Source organism: Chrysochloris asiatica, unplaced genomic scaffold (assembly GCF_000296735.1).
Source record: "Chrysochloris asiatica unplaced genomic scaffold, ChrAsi1.0 scaffold00037, whole genome shotgun sequence".
Taxonomy (NCBI): domain Eukaryota; kingdom Metazoa; phylum Chordata; class Mammalia; order Afrosoricida; family Chrysochloridae; genus Chrysochloris; species Chrysochloris asiatica.
This window is the reverse complement of record NW_006408555.1, coordinates 16,509,668-16,537,031: the sequence shown is the minus strand read 5'-3', so window position 1 is coordinate 16,537,031 and position 27,364 is coordinate 16,509,668. Positions and strand designations below refer to the sequence as shown.

At 48.0% G+C, this 27,364-nt stretch overlaps 1 protein-coding gene and 4 non-coding genes across 5 annotated transcripts in view; 2 read left to right on the top strand and 3 right to left on the bottom strand.

The window, feature by feature from the left end:
• VAC14 (Vac14 homolog (S. cerevisiae)) overlaps positions 1-27,364 on the top strand; it is a 126,950-nt gene that overhangs the window by 28,048 nt on the left and 71,538 nt on the right. Inside the window, exons 2-10 of the mRNA XM_006860315.1 lie at positions 11,273-11,423; positions 11,636-11,803; positions 12,794-12,856; positions 13,673-13,780; positions 14,488-14,597; positions 14,842-14,948; positions 16,000-16,134; positions 16,438-16,590; positions 26,996-27,059. Of these exons, the coding sequence (XP_006860377.1) occupies positions 11,273-11,423; positions 11,636-11,803; positions 12,794-12,856; positions 13,673-13,780; positions 14,488-14,597; positions 14,842-14,948; positions 16,000-16,134; positions 16,438-16,590; positions 26,996-27,059 (1,059 nt within the window). The remainder of the gene's footprint in view (positions 1-11,272; positions 11,424-11,635; positions 11,804-12,793; positions 12,857-13,672; positions 13,781-14,487; positions 14,598-14,841; positions 14,949-15,999; positions 16,135-16,437; positions 16,591-26,995; positions 27,060-27,364) is intronic.
• TRNAG-GCC lies at positions 1,283-1,353 on the bottom strand. Its single transcript has one exon. It is a non-coding gene; the product is annotated as a tRNA-Gly (tRNA).
• On the bottom strand, positions 2,030-2,100 carry TRNAG-GCC. The gene has a single exon. It is a non-coding gene; the product is annotated as a tRNA-Gly (tRNA).
• On the bottom strand, positions 2,467-2,537 carry TRNAG-GCC. The gene has a single exon. It is a non-coding gene; the product is annotated as a tRNA-Gly (tRNA).
• Positions 19,038-19,108, top strand: TRNAG-GCC. Its single transcript has one exon. It is a non-coding gene; the product is annotated as a tRNA-Gly (tRNA).

The window sequence follows — 27,364 nt, the reverse complement described above, 5'->3', positions numbered from 1 at the left end:
GCCACTCCGGGCCTGGTCCGAAGGATGTGAGCCAGGCTTTGAAGGCTGGATGGGATGTGGAAGGGAGGCAGCCCAGTATGGGGGCGTGTCTGACTGGAGAGGAAGGTTCTGCTGGGGGCAGTAAGATTGTCAGGGTCTGCCTAGCTCTGTTTTGATCATCCTAAATACTAGGTAAGGAGGGTGGGCCTGATCCGTGGGACCAGCTCTTCCTACCTGTGGCCTGGTCACAGGTCCACCTTACTGGTGATGTTGGTGAGAACGTGCTCCTACTGGTCTACTTCCAGATGTGTGTCTTCCTGGAGGAGAAGAACAGCCCACTCTTTGGTGCAAGGGTACAGGAAGAGACGGAGCTCCTAGGGCAACAGAACTTGAACAGGGAGTGTTAATAGAGGCCTGGGGCACCCTGCATTGTGCCTCAGTGGGAGTGGGTGAGCTGGGCCTGCAGAGGGGAGCACCAAACAGCACAGCCCCTTTCTCATCTCCCATCAAGAGACCCTGCCATTGGCCAGCAGCCACTAGTCACTTTTTAAGCCTCCGTTGCCTTCACAGCCCCTTAAGCACCATGGGAAGCCACTAAAGTTATATAACTCCTGCTCAGAAACATACCATGACTCCTCACTGCCACCACAGTTTTGCACTTGCTCCGTTGCTGAGCATCCGAGGTACTGTGCTGCAGAACTGGGAGTGGCTCCCCAGCCCTGTCCCTCACTGTCCCTCTGGTGTCCTTGTTCCTCCTTCTCTGAGCCATCGCTCGTGCTGTTCCCTATAGGCTGCCTCTTCCTGAACAACTCCAGAACAGATACCTTTTATCCTCCAGAACCCCTCAGATGCTAACCCTCATGAAGCTACCTAAGCCCCTGACTATCCTCCGCTTAACCAATTCAAAGATGCAGGTCCTGCCCTGACCTCACCCATGGATGGTATTTTGTGTCCTTTTTCTATCCTGTTGCCTATCTTGCTTCCTTTCCCCACCCTGACCGACAGGCAGCCTTGAGGGCAGGGAATGTGGCCTTTGTGACCTGAAGTCAGGAGATAGGGTCTGTGTGCTGGGCAGGGAGGGCCCCATCTTCTTCCAGGTGTGTGCTGTTCTAACTTGTAGACTCAGCAGCTCTGGTCCCCAGGCAGCTCTGGTGGGCTTTGATACACCCCCACCACCACTGGCCTGGACTCTTCAAGAATGAAGGATCTACATTCCAGTGAGAAATCATCCTCCTCAGTTCTCAGACAGCATCCATCACAAATTCCTTAGAATTCAGTCTCAGGATTGAAAAAGGTCAGTTGCTGCATTGGCCGGGAATCGAACCCGGGCCTCCCGCGTGGCAGGCGAGAATTCTACCACTGAACCACCAATGCGCCAGCTGTAAGCAGCTGTGGAGCAGCTCCTTTGAAACCAGCCCTGAGTTTCCTTGTGTCTACAAGTTCTGGGCGTGTGCTGCCACATCAGTGCAGCTGCTGGAGCTGAAAGCTGACTCCTGAGCAGGAGGGAGCGGGTGTCAGAGAGTGAGCTGATTTGCCTTCAAGGCTGAAAGCAGAAACTAGAGCTCCGGTCCACTCTCAGCAGCAAAAAGCATTGAGGCTGGGGTGACCTGGTGTCTTTGAGGCCTCGATGCTCCCATTCCTTTTTTTCTTTGGTGTTTGGCAGTTTCACAGTTCTCAGATCTTACCTCAGCCTCCTTCTAGAAATGGGCAGCCAAGGCAGAAGGGCATGGCTGTGGGCTCCTCAGGGTGCTGGGCATAAATCCTGAGGCACTGCAGGGTAGTGCACCTGGTCAATTTGAGATGCAAGGTCGGCAGTTCAAACCCACCAGCTGTTTTGAGAAACCCTACACAGGTTTCTAGGCATCCAAACTGACTTGACCCTACTTGGTACTTAACAACAACAGCAACAAGACAAAGTTCTCTGGAAACCCATTGATACTGTTCATGTGCACGTGCCCTCCAAGTGGTTACAGACCCACGTGGCTAAACAGCTGCCTCTCCAGCAGGGTGGCCAGGTGGGAAATTTTTAGGAAGGGGTAAAAAGCAGCCTTGCATTGGCCGGGAATCGAACCCGGGCCTCCCGCGTGGCAGGCGAGAATTCTACCACTGAACCACCAATGCTCCAGTTGTCAGCATCTGTGGAGCAGCTCCTTTGAACCCAGCCCCAAGTCTCCTTGTGTCTGTGAAGGTTCAGGGCGTGTGCTGGCACATCAGTGTAGCTGCCAAGTAGAAAATTGGGCGGTTAGGTGGGAGTGGTTTTCTTTGGTGTAGGCTGTCTTACAGTTCTTAGAGACTTCTTGGGGTGCCAGGCAGAACCCCTGGTTCACAGCCATTGGCCCTCTGGAGACCCAGCTGCTGTTCGTGTGCTAAATGTGGCCCCAGACATACATGTGCCCGTCATCCTGCAGGCCAGTGTGTCTGGGAGTCTGGTTCCTGCAGTGGCTTCTCCAGATGGGGAAACTTGCAGAGAAAAAAAAGGGACAACCTTGCATTGGCCGGGAATCGAACCCGGGCCTCCCGCGTGGCAGGCGAGAATTCTACCACTGAACCACCAATGCTCCAGCTGTTTTGTAGGACATCAGTCTCGGGCAGATCCCTGGGCCACCTCTGGCTGGTTTTTCTGGTTCAGAGCTGGGACAAGTTTATGTGGCACTGAGCTCATTGAGCAGAATTACGCTGTTCTGGGAGTTGGGGCCTGTGAGCTGGCATTCAGCTTCCATCAGAGGCCCTAGACTGTCCACAGCCCCCAATCCCAATAAGATCAGAGCTAAGGAGTCCTGGTGTGATGCTGTGGGTTAATGCACCAGACTACAAAGTTGTTTGAACTGCAAGGTCAGTGGCTCAAGCTCGGCAGCTGCTCCATTGAAACCTTATACAGGGTTGCTATGGGTCAGAACCAACTCAATGTCACTTCATAACAGCAACAAGGGTCCTCACAGACTACTTGTGTCAGCCCTTCCTGAAACCTCCACCTCTGATCACATAGCACTACCTCACAAGCCAGACCCACTGTGGTCCCAACATATGTGCATACTTGCTAACATTGTAGGCTCTCCAGAGACTTGCTGATGGAAACTGTCATCCACCATTATCCAGTGTCTGGTTTCAGCAGCTCTCTAACTCTGAGCTGGAACCACACAGACTGCTTTAGGATATAAACCCAATAAAAGATCCACTGTCGTCAATCATAGCGACCCATAGGGTTTTCAACACTGTTAATCATTATGGAAGCAGAAAGCCTCATCTTTCTTCCATGGAGCCTCTGGTGGGTTTGAACTACTGACCTTGAGGTTAGCAGTCCAATGCTTATCCTATAGTGCCAACAGCCTCCCAGACCAGGACGTTAAGTGTCCTTAAAATTCATCAGAGCAGCTCGAGATCCTCATTTATGCAACAGGCGAGCAATGTACCTGCCATGACTGGATGCAGAGTAATTAGAGAGTCTGTTCCGACTCATAGTGACTCTGTATAGGGTTTCTGAGAGCAGCTGGTGGATTTGAACTGCTAACCTTATGGTTACTATCCAGTATTGATCCTATAGCTCCAGACGAGGGCTCCTCTAGACTGCCCTCTTCACACCTACAACTGCTATACTAGTATCTACCCCTCCTGCCTGACTCCCCTGCACACACACACCCCACCAGCCAGCTCACAAGCATCTCCATCGCCAGGGTCCAGACATACTTTTCCTCATGCCCCTCAAAACCCTTAAGTTTATGCCAGGGGTTAATGGTGATGACATGATCACATTGATTAAGGGAGGGTTGCACAACTGATTGTTGTAGTTGATATCAATAAACGTACACCTGTAAGAAGCTGACTTGGCAAGAATTGTGTGGGAGATCTGTTGTGTGCAAGTAGCCATCCAAGGCCCAAGTGGTCTCTGTTCATCTGAAGCAATCAAGGAAGGTGAAGTCAGGAATAGGAGGGTAAAGAATGTGTATGGACTCTGGTGTGGTGCTGTAGGATAAGCACTAGAATGTGGTTCCAACCCACTAACTGCTCCTCAGATGCCCTGTGCAGGATTGCTATGGCTTGGAATCGACTTGACAGCATTTAACAGCAACAACAGTATAGAATGTGTAGCCAAGTGCCTCCATGACCAGAACCGAATAGTGCCTGACTACCATTAGTGAACATTCTGATAAGAAATTCTGTAGAGGAATCCTGATCAGAAAAGGGGGAAATGCACAACAGAATTTCAAATTTGCATCAACTCCCAACTTTCTGGAGCTACAGGGACCTCGTAAACCACTGAAACTTTTACCTTGAGATAGCCTTAAACCTTAAATCAAAAGTATCTCCTACAGTCTAAAAACCAAACAATCTTTAACTAGCAGAAAATACTCTCTTTTGAATTTTATACGGGATGGAAGTGGTGACGACAACAACTAGAAAGACTCAGCAGAAACCTCGGGGCAGTGAGTTGATGTGAAGAGGAAGCTGACAATGGTTGAACAGCGTGAAGGACGGAATCATGTCACTGATTGTACGTGTAGAAGCGGTTGACTTGGTGTATGTTCTCTTTGTAGATTCTCAACAAAGACAACAAATTTGAAAGAGATGTTATTTTTTTTTTTAAAGCGTATGCCTGTGAAAAAGGTCACTACCCCGGATACTGCTTTGCTTGTCCCTCTTGATTATGATGTCACTGATGAGTTACTACAAGTGCTTACTGACAAACGCTCAAGGAATCTAATCTGTGCTCATTTTAGTGAGAGTGAGGTTTTTTTAATTTGATTTTTCAAAATCCTGCACCAAACCTGGAACTCAGCAGAGACTGTACAGCGTAGCTGGTTGGCAAAGGATTTAATCCTCCTAGCTCACTAACCCGCCCCTGGTTCCTCACTAACTGCGTACTGTGGGGTTAACAATCTTTTCCCAGAAGTCTCCCATTGCCTCAATGGTTGTATTCTTATTTACAGTTCCTAACTGGCCCCCTACCCCCATCCTAAGAGTTATTCCTCACAAATCCTTCTCTTTTCTCTTTACATTTGCTGGTCTCATCTTCCTTTATACTTCGCACGTTTATTTAGCATCTATTAGCTTTCTTCCTCATAAAGTGTATCATTCCTGGATGACACTAAGAGTAATAAATTAGTTACAGCAGTTTTGATTAGCCTCTGGACTAGTCCTTGGACACAGGGCATGATACAACTTCCAATAGCTGTCTAAATTCCAGCTACTATTTAGAGAGGCGAGGATTGAGGTGGATATATGTTATGTGTGTGTGTGTGTGTATTATATGTGTGTTTTTGTGGGGGTTTTATTTTCAAAACAACCCCTTAGACTATCATCAGGAACTGTCTTGCCAGGGATGAAAGTACAACACTTAACTTCCAAATATTATACATACACCTCTCCTCTGTCAGCACCATGTCTAGCGTCATTCTGTTTTCCCAAACCATCTGTGGCCTTTAACTAGCTAACTACCCTTTTGTAGGGTGTATCTGGTGTCGTTTGTGAAGCTCTGTTGGTTATAGCAGATGTAATCTAGTGTACATTTTTTTCTTTTGGTAGAACACCAGAGAAGTATACTCAAACCCTGCAGCTATCCGATTCTTAGCTTTAAACTCATTAAGAATTCCTCTAGGGACTCTAAGAGAGTCTGTATAAATATGTGGGTCAAAAGATCCAGGAATAGATCTATGGACTCGGGATTTCTCATTGTACTCATAGAACACTAGGGTGAAGGGTCTTACCAGCTAAACCAAGGCACACATCCCAGTCCATTCGGACGGCAGCAATTCTCGGAGGTTCTTGTTCCACAGTTACCACCAGACATCCGCTCGGGGTACTCTGGGGGCTATATGATTGCCACTGCTAGGCCCACCAGTGACATTTTGCATGTGGGTGCAAGTCGTCAGTTCTCCTACGGGGACTGTGAACTCTTGTTCATCATCCCTATGGAGACCAAGGGGATTGCTTATTTCCGCAAGCGTGTTTGCCTTGGTGCACAGCCAACATGCAGTGCATTTTCCAGTCCCATCCGAGGTGAAAGAGACCTACCACCCTTGTGGTTTATCAGCTTTGCAAGCATGGCAGTCATTTTTTTGAGAGCCTGCACTGAATATTTAACCTGTTCTACCCAAGCGTTGGCAACATCTGTACTTGTTATCTCTAGTATTTGTCTAATTGAGATTTACAGTTGTGTTCATTCTAAACATTCACAAATGACAAAAAACAAACAAACCCACAAGTCACCTGTTCAAATAGTTTTTCTCAGGCTGTGAATCTTTTCTGATGTGTGCTATGCTGCACCTTTAGTATTTGGCACCGAGAGTCTACCTTGCACAGTTTTATACGGGGTTGCATTGTAAGTTACCCTCACTCTGGCTTGGAGCAAAAATACTTACCTGCATGGAAAAGATGCCTCTGGTTCTTTAAACGCCTGCAGGATGAGGGAATGATGCCATGGTTACATTGACTACTAATCGGACATGCTAGTTGTAGACGAAAACTCTTTGTACCACTCCCACGACAACAACACATCCCAGCCATACCAGCTTCTGACTCACCCTATCCAGCAGAGCCACAGCAAGGTAGTCTACCAGTCTCTCCTGAGATTCACCCCAAGAAGCTCTCTGGGTGAAGAATATGCACCCCCCAGCCCCCACCAGCAACCACCGTGGGGAGAGTTTTGTGGCTCTCCACTGGTCCCTTAGTAAGTCCACCCCTTCTCTGACGTCCGGACAGTCATCTCAGTGGTCAGCAGCACTTGGTAAGGGCCCTTGCAGTCTGACTGGAGCCTATCCTCTTTTTTTTTTTTTAATGTTTTATTGTGAATTATGTGATAGTTTACATGGGAGAACATTAGTTTTACATTCATCCTATCGTATATTGTTTTCATTGCCATGGTTACAGTCCCCTCCATGCATCATCAACCAACCAAAGGGTATACACTACAAGCCTGCCCCCCAGTCGTCAGCATACAGCCCCTCTCCCTCTCTGTGTCTAAAGTCCCCAGCCGCTCCATCTCTCCACGTCATCATCTCTGCCTCCATTTCAGGCATCACTGCTTCTCTGTGTAGGGTCCCGCTCTCCACTCTTCTCCCTTGATGGTCCCAGGGACCTTCGCATCTAGACTGAAAAGTCAATCACTCCCCTCCTTGTTACAAAACATCCACCTTTACATTTTCAACCCTCAGAATCAGTCCTGATAACAATTATTCACTGTTGTATCACAAAAGACCCATCTGCATTTCATTTCATCAGCCTAGACAGATTGGAGGAGTCTGTCCTCTTTTGCATGTGTTGATTGGCACCAAGTCTCCCAGCCTGAAGTGATGATTGGTGAATTTGAGGGGAGGGAGGGGTTCAGCCAGTAGTCATTTTAACCTGAGGAAAGGGCTAGCACATAGTTCCTTAGGAATTGATCTTGAGTGAGTTGGTCTGTGATCCTTCCCAGGTAGGGGAGCCTATAAGCATTCTCTGCCAGGATAATGGATTCCCCAGGTTTTACGGTGGCTGGCATGGCGCCCCTTGAGCAGTGACTGCCATTTCACCCTTTGGCTTCAAAAATTTTGAGAGGCACTGGTCAACATTAATGTGAAGATATTCAGGATAACACATAACCATAACAGTATTTACTACACTGTGCGTTTCCTCAACTAAAAGAAACATTACTGGCTCTTTCATCTGTATGCATGAAGACAGTACTTCACTTGAAAGCTTCTCAACAGAAATGTCAATTCCATAAAAATTCTAGCCTTATGGATGGCCAGTTTTTATTTCTTTAAACAAACTAACCTTGTCAAGTGAACTGAGACTCTGTCAACACTCATGGACAGCTCAACAGTCTTTTCTTCTCTCTAACAAGATGACATGCACACATACAGGGTGGCCCGAATTTTAAGACGTTAAAAAATATTTTCAGTTAAGAAAGAGTATTGATACACCAAATATCTTTTAAAACAGTGTTCTCAGAAAATCTGAAACATTAATAGATAAGTGTACACAGAATATAAAAACCTATCTTTCATTATAGTGTACATTTAGGAATTTAAATGTATTTAAACTTAAAAGGATTTTTCTAACATACAAACAATAATAAAAATACTCAGTCTTTAGCAATGTGCAATTTATAAAATGACTATCACACCTGCCAAACAAATCCTCAGCCACTTTCTAAATGGAGTTTTTATACCATTTTACTGCTGAAAGAATATCAAAAGATATTAAAACAAAGCAAAACAATTTCCAAGTCCTTTGACATTGAAGTTTCACCTTGAATGTGTAAACTCAGAATTTATCTTAAGAATTATATTTGAAAATTACGATGCCAAAAAAACTAAAACAAATACTAAAAGCTTTTTTTTTTTTTAATACTAGGAGACCACCATCTCTTTATTACTGGCTGCAGGTCCCTCCCCCCACTTCAGAAGTCTCATTATTACCTTTATCTGCCCCACCTCCACCCCAATCCTAACCCTAATCTTACAATTAGGTCCAGTCCCAAAAGATTCACCCCCACCTCTGAGACATAGGGAAGCCTTTCTCTCAACTTGATGCCTTTTGCCTGGCAAGTCAAGGAGGATGGGGCAGCCCCAGTGCCAATTTATCAGGGGTTCCTGGGGTGGGGGCAGCCATAAGGAACCCCTGGCCCCCACTTAGCCCGTATCACTCTCTTATGAAATGGCCTGTCTTTCCATATGGCATGCACTGATGGTTTGGGGGCCTGGCTAGTCCTCCCCTCCCTGTCCTCTGAAGAGACCAAACACTGCAACCGGAGTCCCACTTCGCCTCAAGGAAGGGGGTCTTGGTTTTGCCTCTTACTAATTTTTCCACAGTGGATGATACCATGATTCTGGCTTTCTGCTCTTGTTCCTCCTCCTCTCTACAAAAACTTGCTGAGCTTCTCAACAGTTCATCAGTGGGTTTGTTACTCCAATTCACCCCCCACTAACCAGACTAGAGCCTGAGTCCCTGTGTGCTCAACCCCCCTATTTCCTGGCGGTTTCATGTACGCCCCAACTTTTATCTTTTTTCTAAGTCCAGGGACTGCCCCCCCAAGCCCTCAACATTCTCCCTGAAGGACTGTCAGGAGGAATGTCTGTGGGAGTTTCTCCTTTTCCCTTTCTTCCTTTTTCCCTAGGCCTAGAGTTTTCATTCCCCATTTTCTATTGGTCTGGGTGTCTGGTGTCTGAGTTTCCCTGTGTGCTCAATTCCCCATATATATATATATATATACATACATACAAACACACACACACACACACACACACACACATTTGCTTTGTCCATCTCCGGCCACTCCCATGTGGGGACACAGAACTGCAGATTGGGACTCCGCAATCGCTTCACATTTGAGATGTGCCTTAGTCACAAATTCTCAACCCCTGAAAATGCCCAACCCGTAGGAAGGTTACTTACAGTCCAGTTTGCCCACCCTGGCTCGTGCACGAGATTACTTGGATGCCATGGCTAGTCTGTTCTCACGTCTCTCTAATTCTCTTTTGTCTCTGGTCTTTTTCTGGCTCTCACTGGGAGGCGATCACCCCTGTGGAACAGGCCACTGAAATCAAGATGAGACAGCTCTCCTTTTCCACCAGAACTGGTGCTCCAAACAGGCATAAAATCCGAGATGGGCCCCCAAATTTGTGACCCAGGATACTGCCTCGGTCCCCCTCAAGTTATGAGATCACCAGTGAGTTATTAGGAGTGCTTACCGACAAATATTCACGACATCTATTCTGTACTCCTTTTAGCGAGAGTGAGGTTTTTTCATTCAATTTTATGAAATTGGGTGCCAAACCCAGAATACAGGCAGTGACTCACGGCATGGCCAGTTGCAAAGAATTTTATCTTCCCCTCTCAAGAAAGTCCCTCCCTCGGTTCCTCATTGTCTGAGTTGTTGTATTTGTTACGTGTCATCAAGTTGGTTCCAAGCCATAGCAACCCTGTATAGGGTTTCCAATGAGCAGCTAGTGAGTTTGAACCTCCGAACTTGTGGATCAAACTGACTTTGTAGTCCAGCACAGTAACCCACAGTGCCACACCAGATACCAGAGTTATTTCTCACATGTCCATGATGTGAAATCCATTCTCTCTAGTTTGGCATTCCAGAGTTCTACCATCAGCCACTCTGGTTACTTTCGCACTGTTGTATGGTTCTCTGGGGACCCCTCGCTGCCTTTGTTCCTTCTGTTCGCAGTGTCCAGTCCTTGTCTCTCCCTATCTCCTTCAAGATCTAGCTCAAATCCCACTGCTGGGAGATGTCCCTATCACCTGAGCCACACACCCCTCCACCAACAGTTCTGTGGGTCAGTCACACACCCAGGTCTGTCACTTCAGGGAGGCTGGGAGCTTCTGAGGCGCAGAGCTCACTCTTCATGTCCTCTAGATGCTGGAAGCAGGCCTGGTGCTGTCACCCACAAGTGTCACCCTAGAGCTCACTGGGCCCTTCCCTCCTGCCTGGCTCTTCCATTAGCATCATTCCAGGTGAACACCTAGACACACCATCTACTCGGCCTCCCCTCCCCACGTTCCACAGTATCCATTCCTGTGGTCTTTCAGGTCCTCGCCCACCCTGGTGGTTGAAGAGCTCTTCTGTGGGACTTACTGCTGGCATTGCTCCTCTGTCCTCCTGGTCTCCCCAGGCGCCCCCAAAGTCACCTCCTCACAGCGCGGGGTTGGTCGTGCCTTCCACTGCTGCAGAGCTTACGCTGGCTCACCCAGCTCTTGAACTCAGCCACTCCTTTCTGCATCATGCTCCTCTTGCCTTAAATACACCAGCCTTTTCAGAGCTTTGCTTCTGGCCCAGCTCCTCTCGGGGACTGAGATGCCTGCCCACCCACCCTTGACCACCTGGAAGGTGCCCGTTCTGGTTTTTAAGGTCTGGTTCAATTGGACCTCTTTCCTCTGGCCTTCTGCATTTCATGCTTTTATGCCCTCACTGGTCCCACATGGCTGCAGTTAACACTACAGTTGCTTGTTCAAACGTGTATCCTGTTGGTGAGACTGGTCAGATTCAGCTGCGTGTGGTCCCTTTCTGGGCTACTTGGGTGGAAACGTGCGCACTTGTTCAACAAGACATTCATTTGTTTTCTGTCAAGTTCTGGGAAGTGAGATCACAGCACTGTTGCTCATACCATTGTACACAAAAGGAAAATAAAAAGAAGGAAACAACGAAGACTGACCCAGAATCTCCCCGGCCACAGTAGAGCCAGGGAAGACCTGTCCTGAAATGCCTGCTCCCAGTTCCTCTTTCTAAATAGGTCACCACCTCAGCCCAGCTCCAGGCCCCCAAGCCTGGTCCTGGTGCTCCTCTAGCTCCTCTCTGCTCTCTCTCCAGGCTGGTCCGGGAGTTCGTGGCCCAGAACAACACTGTGCAGATCAAATATGTGATCCGGACCCTGTCTCAGGAGTTTGCCCTGTCTCAGCACCCCCACAGCCGGAAAGGGGGCCTCATCGGCCTGGCCGCCTGCTCCATCGCACTGGGCAAGGTGGGCCTTTCCCCTGGACGGATACCATGACAACCTTGAGTCGGCCATTCTTTCCGCCCTAACAGCAGCCCTATCCTGGGGAGAGTCTCTGAGCCTGGGCCTCGTGGAGACCTGAGCATGTATCTACGAGCGGGAATGCCAGTGGGCAACACAGGCGTGGGGGCCTGGGCCTGACACATTTGGAATGTCTTCCTCTTCCTGCCCCTCTGCAGGATTCAGGGCTCTACCTGAAGGATCTCATCGAGCCAGTGCTGACCTGTTTCAGCGACGCCGACAGCAGGCTGCGCTACTATGCCTGTGAAGCCCTCTACAACATCGTCAAGGTGGCCCGCGGTGCTGTGCTGCCGCACTTCAACGTTCTCTTCGATGGACTGAGCAAGGTAACTGGCCCTGCCTGGCTGGACTGAGTTTGGTCCAGTACCCTCCCTCCACCCTCTGGTACCTGGAGTGTATCTACCGGCTGCAAGGAATAACTTAATTGCCAATTGGATCCAAAGAAAAAACTTTTTCAAAAAGGACTTGTTTTTGAATTTGTTGTTTTTAATTTCACTTCTCTAGGTAATGCAATTTTATTGCATTTTACAGAAGTATCGGAGAGGTAGGGGAAACTGATAGTTTAAGAGTATGAACCTCCCTGGAAGGTGTTGAAAGTGAATTCAAAGTGTTGATCATGACCCTGGGCTTAACAGAACCAAGTATTGCCCAGTCCTGGGCCGTCTTCACAGTCATTGCCATGTTTGAGCTCATTATTGCAGCCACTGTATCAGCTCATGTCTTTGAAGCTCTTCCTGATTTTCACTGAACCTCTACTTTACCAAGTATGATGTCCTTCCTAATAGTGTATGAGACTAAGTCTCGCCGTCCTTGTGATGTACTTCAAAATCCAAACTGGATTTCCCCTGTTAAAAGATGGTGGTTGATTACTCTAAACTTATAAGTGCTCTAGGAAAAGCGCTGTTCAGAAAGGCCATGGAGCCACCTCATGTGGCCCCTCAGCTTCTTGGATTTGCCCTCCCAGAACGTAGCAGCCAGGAAGCTCTGCCACAGATCTTTCTAGCAGCTGCCTCACCCCCTTCTCCAGGCATAGAGAAAGGACCCCGCAATATCAGATCGGATGGCCCTGAGGAAAGCCAATGAAAAACAACCCCTGGTCCAGTCACCACGGGTCACAGGAGCAGCCCCTGATCAGAGTGGGGAGCTCTGCTGTATCTGCCCACCCTCACTCCCCTACATTTCTAAGGCGTGACCTGTGGAATGGGTGACTGGTAGATACTCCAGGTTGCACCACAGCTAGGCCATGGATTTTCAGTCAGTTCCTTGTCATGAACGCTGACGTTGATCAGCTACTCTCCTATTTTGTGCCTCTCTAGTTGGCTGCTGATCCTGACCCCAATGTGAAGAGTGGATCTGAGCTCCTGGATCGCCTTTTAAAGGTACCTGTACTTGGCCCTCACATGTGTTTTTCATCTCTTCCACCTCTTTGTGCAGTTTTTAATTCTATCATTTGGAATACTCTTTCTAATTAATTTGTTTTTAATTTACACAGTAAACGTCACTCTAATGTACAGGTCTATAAGTTTGACAAGTGCACAGCGTTAGGTTGCCACAAGTCCAGAACTGCCTCAAACCAAACCCACTGCCGCTGAGTCAATAGTGACTCACACTGACCCTGCATAAGGTCCCCAAGCCTGTAAACATCTATGGGAACAGAAATTCTCATCTTTCAGAACCCCTGGTGGGTTTTGAATGGCCAACCTTTAGTTACAGTCCGGTGCCCATCTTACAGTGCCACCAGAGCTCCTTGAACTGTCCTGTCACCTCTAAATATTCCCACATGCTACCCTCACCTATCCTGGTGAGGTGCTGTGGGTTAATGTACTAGACTGCAAGGTCTGTTTGAACTGCAAGGTCGGCGGTTCAAGCTCACCAGCTGCTCCTTGGAACCCCTATACAGGGTTGCTATGGGTCGGAACTGACTCAATGGTGTGGACAAGAGTGACGGGCTGGTTTTCTGAGCCCACCTTGGCGTTCGGCCAGACCCTTCACAGAGGTGTTTTTGTTGGTTGATTAGTTCGCTTGATCTTGCTTCCTGCTCTTTGGTTTGTGTTTGTTCCATGGCCTGTGAGAGAGCAGATATCCCCGGGACCTCCCTTGCCATTCCCCTCTCTGGCAACCAGGGGCAGTATCAGGGCAGAGCTGACAGCCCCAGGTCTCTGCCTTGGGCAGCTCACACTTCTTTTGATCCACAGGACATTGTAACTGAGAGCAACAAGTTTGACCTGGTGGGCTTCATCCCCTTGTTGCGGGAGCGAATTTACTCCAACAACCAGTATGCCCGGCAGTTCATCATCTCCTGGGTGAGAGTCCAGCCCCTTAACTTTCTGCAGCTCTAAGCCTCTAGTTGAGAACAGTCTGCTTACTGGAACATTCCTGGCAGGTCCTTTAACTAGAAAGAAAACCCACTACCACTCTGTAAACTTGCACCCAAATTACAATAAAGGACTTAAAAATAAAAATAAAATTTATAGAGGAAAAAACAAAGCCCCATTGCTGTTGAGTCTATTCCAACTAATAGTGTCCCTGTAGAACAAAACAGAACTGTCCCATAAGGTTTTCTAGGCTGTAACGATTACAAAGCTGATGACCCACAGAGCTGGTGACCTGTCATTTAGTGGCCGAGCACTTGACCACTGCGCTATCAGGGCTCCTTGGCAGGAAAGGAGGTCTGATTTTTCCCCTTCTAAGAGCCATTGACCGTAGTTAATCAGAGAATATAGTCATTCAGCTTTCCCCCCAAAGCCCATGAATTCACCTCTAGAGGAAGCACTTCAGGGTTGCTCCCTCTCCTCTCCCAGCCGTGCAGTCCCACCTCCGCTGGCCTCCTGAGTTCCTGGCTCAGCCTAGTTGCCGTTCCATTACCATTCCCCTGAACACTGGACAGAAAAGAGAATCACTAGACAACCAAGTGCTGCCTTGGGCCCTCTTCTCATGGCCTGGCCCCATAGAAGGGAATGAAGGTTCCTGGGCTGATGGGGCTTTTCCTGTTTTTTTACCTCTGGGTCAGATCCTGGTTCTGGAGTCCGTGCCAGACATCAACCTGCTGGACTACCTACCAGAGATCCTGGATGGACTCTTCCAGATCCTGGGGGACAACAGTAAAGAGATTCGGAAAATGTGAGTGGCGGGAAGGGACGGGCCCACACTCAGCAGACAGGGAACAAGAAGCTCTTTCTGTGTCCCTCTTCGTCACCTTACAGAACTAAGACCTCATTCACTCCTGGCCTCTGAAAAATGTTCATCCGAGTTTCAGGTGGTGTCACCCTCTGGGTGGACCCCTAGAGCAGACAGGGACATAGATTCAGGCTTCTCCAGACCTGGCTGACTTGTATTGTCTCTGGTCTCCTTCCCTTGTTGGTAGGTGTGAGGTCGTTCTTGGGGAATTCTTGAAAGAAATTAAGAAGCACTCCTCCAGTGTTAAGTTTGCTGAGATGGCCAACATCCTGGTGATCCACTGCCAGGCCACAGGTGAGTGTGAGGAGGGAGGCCCCTCTGAGGTAGCTCTCCTTGCACCATCTCAGAGCTCCAGGAGGGTAGGAGAAAGTTCTGGAAGGAGTGTTAGCCGCTGAGGCACTGGAGCCTCAGGGCAGTGGAGCAGTGCCTTCTGAGACACTCGGGTTCTCTGTCAGCATGGAGGTGCTCCCCCTTGCTCTGGCCCCTGAGGGGCGTAAGTTAATCTGGAGACCCTTTCCCTGGTAACTTGGCATTCTTTTGAGTATCAGATCACCTCAAAACTTGGTGGCTTAAAAACAAGAGTCAGTTCTTACTTCTTCGTCATGAAACTGGGCCAACTGTATGGTCCCGCTCATTGGAGCTGGGCTGGGTTGGGCTCCATCAGGCGCCTACAGTCAGCGTGAGGGTTGGTTGGGGCCGGGTAATCTAGGATGGCTGCAGTCATGTCTGGGTGATGGGGCTGATTGAGCCACCCGTCTTGTTGCCCGGCAGGCTAACCTAGACACATTCATGCAGTAGTGACAGGGTGACACGACAGACTGTGAAGCTTAGGCATAAACTAGGCACACCATCACTTCTAGCACATTCTGTTGGCCAAAGCAGCAGCTCAGAATCAAGGAGTCAGGAACGACGGCACCTCTTCTCTTAGTGGGCGGGGAGCTCTGTGGTTTTGTAGCTGAAGCACTACTGCGAACCACCAGTGGCTTCATGGGAGAAAGATGGGACTTTCTGCTTCCACTAAGATTGAAAGACTCAGAAACCCTATATGGGGCCACTATGAGTCAGAACCACTCAAAGGCACTTAGCAGTAACAACATAACTTAGTGGGTGTAACTGCAAGATCACATTTCATACGGAGAGGTGTGAGCACAGAAAGGAGTGGAGGATCATGCTCATTGTTGCTCCATTCCCACCTGGCACCTGTGTGCCTTTGGGAGGCAAAAAGCAAGGGGGAGCGAGTTGGCGAGCCTGGGAACAATCCAAGCCCTGTGAGGTCTATGGAAGGGGGAAGTGGGTAGCATGGGCTGCTGGTGTTGACCCTCCTGGACCTACTGTCCCACTCCAGATGACTTGATCCAGCTGACAGCCATGTGCTGGATGCAGGAGTTCACCCAGCTGGCCGGCCGTGTGATGCTGCCCTACTCCTCGGGAGTCCTGACTGCCGTCTTGCCCTGCCTAGCCTATGACGACCGCAAGAGAAGTATCCTTAGCTCTGGGGCAAAGATGGGAACCTGGTCCCAAAGGGGGCTATGAATTTGAGGGACCTCAAATTCCATCACAACTCAAGTAGTCCCTGGCATCGGGGACAGGGTGGTGCTGAACATGGATTGGGAAAGCCAGATATCCCTAAACCCTGTCTGGTTGCCCCAGCTCCTGACCCCAGAGCTGACATTTCCCCACCCAGTGGGGGGTACAGAAAGAAGAACTAGGAGTGTCTCATAGCAAAGACCCCCACCCCACCCCACCCCCGGGTGAGACTGCTCCTTACATCAGTGGTCTTCAGGTATCAAGGAGGTGGCCAACATGTGCAACCAGAGCTTGATGAAACTGGTCACCCCTGAGGACGATGAGTCCGATGAGCCCAAGGCAGTGGCGTACCAACCGACCGAGCCCAACCCTGAAGACACCTTGGCAAAGCAGGAGAGACCCACAAGTGGTGAGTAGAGCCTGCCTTCCAGCAGTGCCCCAGGGAGCCTAGCAGCTGAGGGTGCTGCCTCAGCCCTCACTCCCCTCCCCCCACCTCTCCCAGCTGCCACCGTCACCTTCCTGCTACATCTGGGCCAGACTCCATGCTAGTGCCCCTTTACTGGCAGCCTGCCCCATGCCTGTGAGGTCCTGCCTGGCTTATTATAGAGATCCCTTGCTTTAAGTCACCAGTATCGAATAGCAACGGTGTAGTTGTTGTTAAGGGCCTTTGAGTTGGTGCTGACCCATGGTGACCCCTGTATAGGGTTTCTGAAGAGCGGCTGGTGAGCTTGATCTGCTGACATTGCAGTTCAAACCAAGTTTGCAGTCCAGTGCATTAACCTACAGCACCTCACCAGGACTCCCCAAATAGTAATGTTGTTGTTGTTGAGTGCCATTGAGTCGGTTCTGACCCAAAGCAACCCTGTGTAGGGTTTCCAAAGAACAGCTGGTGGGCTTGCAGTTCAAACTCACACCCTCACAACACCATTTATATAGCTTTCGTGTATGCATGCGTGCGCGCGCGCGCGCGTGTGTGTGTGTGTGTGTGTGTGTGTGCTGGCCTTATTCCAGGTGTTTTGCATATGTTCACTCAATGAATTCTAGTAACAGCCCAGTGAGGCAGGAGTTGTTATTAAGCCCATTTTACAGATGAGCAAAGGGAAGACAAGTATCATCATGACTAAGACCTGGCAGCTAGTAAGTGGAGGAGTTGGGATTTGAACCCAGGTATTGAGCCTCCAGAACCCATGTGCTTAAGCCTTGTGCTGTGCTGCTGCCTCAAAGAGCATAGAGCTTTCCCTAATCTTTTCCCAGATTCCAGGCTCAGCTATAGAAAGTAGTTGTTTCCAGCGTAGGAATGTCTAGACCTGGCAGGAGTGCCAGCAGGGTTACCTGATCACGGACCATTGTCATCCAGCCACTTCTTCCTCTGGGAATGGATCCCTCTCACTCAGGACTTGGAAATGCCCTGCTGAAGTCAGTGCCCTCAAGAAATTCAGTAACTCTCTTCTGTCCTCTCCGACACCTGTCTCCTGAGGTTCTTGTTTGGTCTGGAGTCTGACAGTATCTTCCACCCTCAGGAGAGAGGTCCTGAACAGCTCTGGGAGTTGTCCTTCCTTGAAGAAACAGCCAGAGAGCAGGGTGATCCACCACCTTCCCAAACCTTTACCGATGGTAGACTGAGGTCTCTGCCTGCCCCCAGGAGTGAAAGGAAATTCTAAAGCCTTCCCTCCCGAGAGTTCTGTGCATGTTCCTCCAGCTGAACCTCAAGCCCACTTGCATGTGTGTTCCTCTGGCCTCTTCCCAGGACTTGGCTGGTGGAGGGGGCAGCATTGCATTCTGACTGACTCAGGTGTCAGGTTACAGCTGTGTCTAGTGCCCCTAAGAACCAGAACAACACTCAGCCTTAGCATAGGTGGCTCAGTGGAAGGATTCTTGCCTGCCATTTGGGAGGCCTGGGTTCAATTCCCAGCCTGTGCATCAGCTGAAAAGTTTTTAGCAGATTTCTCTATGAGAAAAGTTAGGGACATTAGTCTTTGTGGTCTGTGGCCATCCCAAGCAGAAAGCTTTCTTTGCTGGGAGAAACTGAAAGAATCTCAAGGATAGACATTTTCTGTGAACTTTCACCAATGTACAGATAATCTCTTTTGGTTTTCTGTCTCCTATTTGAGAAAATTTGGAAAGGAGAGCAAAATATTAAAAAGTCAAACTAATCCCCATCGATGTTGGCAGTTCGAATCCACTAGCCGCTCTGTGAGAGAAAGATGTGGCAGTCTGCTTCAGAAAAGATGATGGCCTTATAAACCCAGCCCTGTGTGTGGAGCAGTTCTCCTCAGCCCTGCAGGGTCGCTACCAGCCCGAATGCACTCCCCACCCTGGGGCTCGCAGTTAAGGGCGTACAATTCCACATGCTGCTTTTTTGGTTTGGTGATGGACTGAGGGGTTCTTTTTCTTTTTTTGCCTAGAAAGCTACATTCAGGCATTTAAAATATCTTCCAGTGTGTATTAGAAGTTAGTGTACCTCTTAATAGAGACAGACGGCAGATGAGCAGTTGCCAGGAACAGGAGGAAATGGAGGGAAGAGAATGACTTCTAACTGATCCAGGGCTTTATAGGGGGATCACGGGAATATTCTAGAATTGGATCACGGTGATTGCTGTACAGCCTTAGGAATATACTGAAAACCACCAACTTGGTAGCTTTGAAATGGTGGGTTTTTATGTTATGTTATGTGAAGTGTTATGGTATATAAATTACATTTATGTATTTTCTTCTCCCTCTTCCTTTGCCTAAATGGGAAGCTGCCGTCTGTGGCCCACCCTTTCTGCTGATGTGGCAGCAGCTCCAGCTCTCTGGGAAAGACTTGCTGCATTCTGTGGGTTATAGCTGCTGCTAAAAGCCTCTTTGCTAGTCAGAGCATTGGTGGTTCAGTGGTAGAATTCTCGCCTGCCACGCGGGAGGCCCGGGTTCGATTCCCGGCCAATGCAACTTGGTCAGCTTTTTTGGTTGTGTTCCTGAGCCTTCTTTAGAGAACTGCCTCCTCAGGAGAGAGTCACCCAACAGCTAGGAGGCCCCTGGTCTAGATTTTATTGCCTCATAAACGGCAGTTCAGTAGATAAACAGCTCCCTTTACAGGTGGTTCTCAGAGATGGTAATAGCTAATTTGAACACTTCACAGTTACTGTCAGGTCTGATCACCACGGTTCCCAGAGAATGGCCCAGCAAGCCACACAGGAGACCAGCTAGCTCATCAGCCAACAAGCTAATAGTCCCAGGCTCTCTGTAGTCACCTCCTCTGCTCCCACTTGCCAGCCCTCACCCACCAGGCTGACAGCTGGAAGCTCTGGCCTGGTTGTCCTCATTTCTGTGTCTACCTCCCTGTTCAGTTGTGGGTATTCTCTCCCAGGGCACAGAATCATGCAGGAGCAGGAAGTGGGGGATTGAAGCTGCAAAGATGGGTAGGGGCTCCTTGAATGTGTGGCACTGTGGGTTAATGCGCTGGGCTGTGAAGTCGGTTCGCACCACAAGGTCAGTCGTTCAAGTTCACCAGCTGCTCCTAGGAAACCCTATACAGGGTCGCTGTGGGTCAGAACTGACTCGAAGGCACGTAACAACAGTCAGGAGCCAGTGTTGTGTCCGATTCCACTTTGGTCCTCTTGATGCCCTTCACTGACCTGGCCCAAAGTAAAAAACTCACTGCCATCAAGTCAAATAGAACTCGTATCTGCCAGGATAGAGCCCAACTATCCCTACAGTGTTGGCAAGGCTGGAATCTTTCCCGGGGCAAGCAGCCTCTTCTTCTCCCGCAGAGCAGCTGGTGGGTTTGAATGGCTGACCTTGCAGTTAGCACCCTAACACCTAACCACCAGGGCTCCTTTGGCCCACAGCAAGTGTTCCACAAGTAACCCTGGGTTCGTCCAGTGGGTGACCCTGCTCTGCACCCTGACCTCCAAGTGGGGATATGTCAGCAGATGTCCCGCCCTCTCAGAGCTGGCACTCCTGCCGGGCGAAAGCAGGCATTGGCAAGTATATGACAGAGACACTTGGCAGTATGTGTAAAAAGCCTTAGGAGTTTAAGAATATATTCTTAGGAAATACTCATGGATTGTGTGAGGTTTTTATATCAGAGTTCTTTTTAGCAGAGAAATAACTGTGGGAAACACCAAGCAGAGATGTGGGCGTGGGGCAATTTTAAGCAGGACCCCCAGAGAAGGCCTCACTGCAGATGAAGAGTGTAAGCAAAGACTCGAAGGAAAAGAGAGAACATTTCAGGCAGGGAGAACGGCAGTGACGGTACCTGCCGGAAGGATAAGGATAGGGGTTAGCTACCCCATAAGCAGGGTTAAGCACAGGCTTACTTGTGCTTATTTGTGCTTCACAGGAGTTTCACCACATCGGTAATGACTAAGCCCATGTTTACTGTGCTAATTGGGCACTCCATCCCTGTCAGAGATTGTAAATTTGGACTGAGACCCAAACCCTGGACTAAGCACTGGGGGGCTGCACAGGAGACCTAGTGCTGGAGTTAGCGCTATGGAGCGGGGATGGTGTTAGGAGGGCTGTGGGCGTGAACACTTGATAAGTAAGACTAGATCACTTAAGAATGGGAGCAGGGGAGTGGACACCGGGCAGGCTGAGAACTGTTAACTGAAGAAAAAAATCAAGAGAGTTTTCTTGTTTTAATTGGAGAAATTAAAGCAGGTTCTTGTTTGTTGTTTGTTTGGAATCAGTTCTAACTCATAGCAAGCCTGTATAGGATTTCCAGGGAGCACCTGGTGGCTCTAAACCACTGACCTGACAGCCCAGTGCTTTCCTACAGTGTCACACCAGGACCCGAGTGGGTCAGTTGTTAGTGTCGTCGAGTCATAGGGAACCTAGATGGGGTTTCCTAGGAGCAGCTACTGGGTTTGAACTACTGACCTTGCAATTAGCAGTCCAGTGTTTTCCTACAGTGCCTCACCATCACCCTATGTGTACCATTGTTGTTAAGGGCTGTTGAATTGGTTCCAAATCACAGTGCCTCTGTATAAGGTTTCCAAGCAGCAGCTGGTGAGATTGAAGTGATGATGACCTTGTAGTTCAAACCAAACTTGCAGTCCAGCGCATTAACCCACAGCGTCACAGCACGACTCTCAGGTGCTCCATAACCTATTGTAAGTCTGAGGTCAGAGACTTCTGCCAGCTAACATCCCAGGAGCCAGAGGTCATGTGACAAGAATAGTGCAGGTGTAGAAAGAGGGAGCTTTGTCAGAACATCCATTCATATACTAGAGACAGGCCACGCCCCCAGGAAGCTCCCCGTTCCACTGATTGGCTGCTCACTTCAAATCACAAAATGAAATTGTATTACACAGTGCCTGCCAAACCACTGAGAAATTACAGTGTAGCCAAAATGACACTTAACACTAACCATCACATATGTTAAAGTGGTCAATAATTCAAAGATTGTTAATGATACATTTTATTTTACATTATTTTTTCTGTACTAAGTCTTTGAAAGCATACTTTGTAGCCACGACACACCTCAAATTCAAACTAGCCACATTTCACCGACTTATTGTCACAGGTGGCCAGTGGCCACTATTTCAAACAGTGCCATTCTAACCTCTCCTAAAAACTGAGCTAGAACTATTGGTTATCCAAATAGCTACAAATAAAATAATGTTTCTGTAGATTCGGGTGTGTTTAAACCTAAATGCAAAAGATTGAGTCGTATTATCCACATAGAATTCAGAGATACGCTGTCTGTGCTCCTCTCTCTGCACAGTTTCTCTTCAGCTTTAAAATGGAGATTCATAAGGACTTAGGAGGATCAAAATATAAATTAAATCTTTATATTATTAAATATCCATTCAGGGTTCATGCTACCCCAACTGACTGGAGATTTTTTTTTTCTGTATTTCTTTTTTGTAGTATAAAGACTTTAAAAGTTTGTGGGATAATTCCGTTACCTTTTTTTTTCCCCCATAAACTTTTTGACAACCCCCCATATTTGTTTTGTTTTATGTTGACTGTGTGTGTGTGTGTGTGTGTGTGTGTGTTTAATTCAAATAGGAGCAAACCAGCTCCATACATTGTGACTGGTTTATAAGTCTCTGTAGGTTGCCTTTCCCCTGCCTGCATTTCTTCAGGTTTAAGTTCAAGTTTTGTATTTTTTTACAAGAACACATCATAGGTACTGGGAAGACTTTCTTAAGTAAGGCCCACAAGAAAGAAGATTGACATACCATATTTCAGTTAAAACCTTTTGATATAACTGAAAACAGGTTAAAAGTTACAAGACAGATCATTGTTGTTAAGTGCCAGTGAGTCAGTTCAGACTCATTGCAACCCTGTTTCCAAGAAGCAACTGGTGGGTTTGAACTGCCAGCCTTGTGGTTTGCAGTCCAGTGCTTATCCTATAGTGCCATACCAAGATAGGGGAGCGGTATTTATTGGGAGAAGATTAACCCTCAGAGAATCACTGTCACAGAACAGTTGTGAGGCTGGCCCAGGACTGGGCAGTGGTCCATTCTGCCTTATGGTCACTATGAGTTGGAACTGACTCAACAGCCCCTAACAACAACAACCACATATCAAGAAGGAAAGTGCCAAACTAATGAAAGAGAAATGTGTCAAGTTCATGAAGAAACCGTTGGTTCCTTTATGTAACAGATGCCTGTGTAGTAGCTCTCACAATGTGCCAATCTTCATTTTAAACACTGAACAGATGTCGCTTTATTGATTGTCATAACAGCCCTGTGGTGTAGGCACTGTCCTCATCCCCAGGGTGACTTTCTTCCCGTTGTAGAGGGGAGGACCCTGAGGTAAAGTCAATGTCATGCAGTTACCCCAGGACCGCTACTCAACTGATGTAAGCTGCCAACTAAAGATGCTCAGAATTGCAAAGTAAAACCAGGTCCCATTATTACTTACCGAGTTGGCAAGCGTGTCAGAGATGAGTGATATCATCTTTGTGTCAGGCAGCCTTCGAGGAGTGTCTGCTCCTGTGTTCTTGAAGCATGAAAATCGACTCATCATCTTGAAGGCCAGTCTGGTGCCACCCACCTGGGAGCCCAGAGACATGCTCAAACGCAGGTGTAAGGAAGGGAGCGCATGAGTGGCTGGGAGGCTGTTAAAGCTACCTGACAGTAGATTTCTGACATGGTATCTTCTCATCTATAAATATGTATTTCTGAAAGATAAGAACGAGGGAGGCCGCCAGGAACCTGGGGTCCTGGCAGGTATTTCAGTCTGGCCTGCCCAGGGACATTTCCAGTGGTCTGCCCTGTGTACAGGTTGCTGCCCAGAATTGCTCCTCTGCTTCCCTGGGTCCTCTTCCAAATGGCTCCGGCCTGGGCGCTCAGCAGGCCCAACCCACTCCCACGTGCTTCCTGCCCTGTCAAGCTGAGTTCCATCCACCAGTGCACATCTGGACTAGAGGGTCCAGGCAGCAGCAATGTGCAGCTCCACTGTTTGATGTGGAAATAAAGGGCTTCCCTAAGTGGTACAAAGGGTTAACACACTCAGCTGCTAACCAGAAGATTGGAAGTTTGAGTCCAGGCAAAGGTACCTCAAAAGAAAGTCCTAGTGGACTACTTCTAGAAGAATCAGCCATTGAAAACCCTGTGGAGCATAGTTCTTTTCTGACCCACAGAGTCACTGTGAGTAAGATTTTATCTGATGGCAATTGATGGGCCCCCAGAACACTGCTCTAAGCAGAGTGCCAAGAAAACAGCCCATTGTAGGAAACACACTGCTGTCCCACAGATGTTTACCAAACAAAAGGTAGGCTAGCCAGAGACCCAGGAGTACGCGCCACACTGGTGAGCTACTTACCTGTCTGGAACAAGGTTAAGACTGGTGTTGAAGGAGACCCAGGAGTTTTGCTTTGTTGACTGTGAAGTTTTTTTAAATGAGAATATCCTTGTATCATTTTTAAATTCTAGAATGCCAAATCTACGACAGTTTAAACAGCAGTGTAAATGCTAGTTTTGAGGTAGAATCCACAGAGTAAAGCGCATAGCCGTAGGTTTGCAATGATGTCAACAAATATTTGAATAAATAAGTGGAGGAGAGAGGACAGCTCTTTCTTTTGGAGTCTAGTTCATAAATACCAAAGAAAATGCAAATGCCATAGTAATAACTGTTGTAGGCAAGACCCACAGGGCTGAGGAGGCAAAACTCAGTGTTGGGGAGGAAGATGTTTGAAGAAAAACACAGGAGTTAATTGCAAAGAGAAGAAGGGCAACTTTACAGAGGAGAAATGTGGCTGACGCTGCCTTCCTCGTCCTCTGGTGACAGGGTCCTGTCAACAGTACTGAGACAGCCCCACGGCAGCACTTCTGTGAGAATTATGCCAAATCTAATCGTGAGGAAACAGACAAAGCCAAATTGAGGGGCATTCTATGATTGCCCTACCAGTACTTCAGAAGTGTCCAGTCGTGAAAGACGAGAAAGGGCTAAGGAAGTGTTGCAGACGATGGACAGATAGGAAGATAGGACAGCAGCCTGCAGGGCGAGGCCCTGGGTTAGATCCTGATTCAGAAGAAAGACCAGCTGGCGAGATTCAGATCAGGTCTGAAGCTCAGCGTATTGCTCCAGTGTTAACTCTCCAGGTTTGATCACTGATCATTGGTTACATGTGATATTGGCGTTAGGGTCGGTTGGATAAAGGAAATACTAGGTGTTCTGTACTGTTTTTGCAACTTTTCTGCAAATCTAGGATTATTTCAGTACTGAAAATAAATTATACAGGCATACCTCAGAGATGTTGCAGATTTGGTCCCCAGGTCACCACAAAAAGTGCATTTTGCATCAAAGTGAGTTACGTGAATTTTTTGGTTTCCTTGTGAATATGAAAGTCATGTTTAGACTATACTGTAGCCCGCTAAGTATGCAATAGCATGATGAAAAAGTTTGGCATACTCTGAGATTGATCAAAATATAACATAAAGACACAAAGTAAGTACATGTTACTGGTAAAATGGTACCAACAGACTTGCCGAGCACCTGGTGCCGTAAACCCTCAGTGTGTAAAACATGCAGTATCTGCTGAAAACAACAAAACAAGGTGTGCCTGCTTATTCTCTATATACATACTTATACATGTGTGTGCTCTGGAGTGGACCGTGTCGATGGTACCATTCTCATTGTATAAAGATACGACACTGAGGGCAGAAGTGGTTAGTGGCAGTCACACAGTTCATACCAGGAGTCTGGCATCTTTCCCAGAGCCTTACCCTCCCTGAGCACCCAACACTGCCAGCTTCCTCTCCCTCAACTAGGATAGAAGTTGGACTAGGATGCCGCTGGGAACCTTCCAGATCCAGAATGCCTTGGCTGTTTTGGAACTTTCATTAGATGCCAAAAGAAAGAGGTTGGAATTTTAAGGTGTTCCATAAGTGAGAGAAATAAGTCATCGGTCCTTCTCCTGCCGTATAAACTATTAATGACATGTATTGAGTTGGCACCTGGAGGACGACCTAGGCAGAAAGGCGCAAAGTCTTTTTTTTTGTTTTTTTAACAACTTTATTGAGATATTCACATAACCACACAACCTGCCCTTGTCTTTGTACATCCACAGAGTTGGGCACAGTCGATTTTATAACATTTTCATCATCCCAAAAGAAACCATGTGCCCATCCTCTCTCCTCCAGCCACGGCAACCACTAACCTACTTTCTGTATCTATGTTAAGTGCCATCAAGTCGATTCCAACTCATAATGACCCTGATAAGGTTTCCAAGGAGCAGTTGGTGGATTTAAACCACTAACCTTTCAGTTAGCATTCTGGTGCTTAATCCTACAGGACTCTCGTATTGTGTATCTTTGGATTTGCCTATTCTTGACGTTTCCGATAAGTGGAATCCTGTAAAAGATTCTCTGTATTGCTGAATAATATTCCGGTACCTAGATATGATAAGGCCTGGTGGCACAGTCCTTAAAGCGCTCAGCTGCTCACCACCAGCAGCTCTGCAGAGAAAGATGGAGTGGGCTACTTGCATAAAGATTTACCGCCTTGGGAATCTTAGGGGGCAGTTCCACTCCGTCCTACAAGGTCACGTGAATCAGAATGGCCCCGACAGCAGTTGGGTTTTGTATGGCCACACTCTGTTTCTCTGTTAGTTGGTTGATAAACATCTGAGTTGGTTTTACATTTTGGCTGCTATGATTGATGGTGCTGTGCACATATACGAGTGTTTGTGTGGATATAAGTTTTCATTTCTCTAGGGTACATACCTAGGAATGGAATTGCTGGGCCATGTCCTGGTGTGGCACTGTAGGATAAGTACTGGGCTACTAACTACAGGGTTAGGGGATCAAACCCACCAACCACTCTGTACAGGGTCACTGTGAGTCAGAACTAACTCAGTGGCAATTAACGATGACCTTGTATTTAGCCTTTTCAAGAACTGCTGGGCAGTTTACCAGAGCGGCTGTTTGTGTCCGTTTATGTCCCACCGGCAGAGTGTGAGGGCTTCAGTTTGTCCACATTCTCACCCAGCCTTGTGAGTGCCCGTCTTTTTATTGCAGCCATCCTGGAGTGTATGATTGGAGTGAGTGTGGCCTTGTGATTTGGGTTTGCATTTCCCTGATGGCTAAGGATGTTGGCATCTCAGGATCGTTTTTGGTATCCATTGCAAGGGTCATTTCTGAAATTTCCCACATGTGGTCAGCACTCGCACCTCCCCCCAGTGCCTGAAAGCGTACAAGCATGGTTGCCCTCTTAAAGCCTTTGAGGGATGAGTAGTCATTGGGCTTCGGAGGTTTCAGAGAGAGCCATGTTCCTTTCAACAGCCCTGAATTAAGGGGTGGGGGGCTTGGTTCAGCAAGTCCTTGTGAGGCATGCGCAGTGCAGCACTAGTGTGATGTCGCCTTCCCCTCTGTCCCCAGGTGGTCCAGACGGTTCCTGTGACTCCAGCTTCAGTAGTAATAGCAGCGTCTTCCCTCCAGCCAGGTGAGTGGTCTGTTCTAGCCAGAGGGGGCTGGGGGAAGTGTTGGAGATGCAGCTCAGACAGCTTTCCCCAAGAGGGGCTCGCGGAGGTGGTCTGAAGGACACTGATGGAGCCCAGTTCACCCTGGATGCCTTTGGGAAGGGATGAGAAGCCGTTGGAGGTCAGTTAATGCAGTTTGTCCATCTAAGGAGTGTCTGGGGGCTGCAGGACAGCACTTGCATATACCTCGTTCTCTTTCTTTTATATATATATATATATAAATATATATATACACACACACATATATATATATATACACACACACACA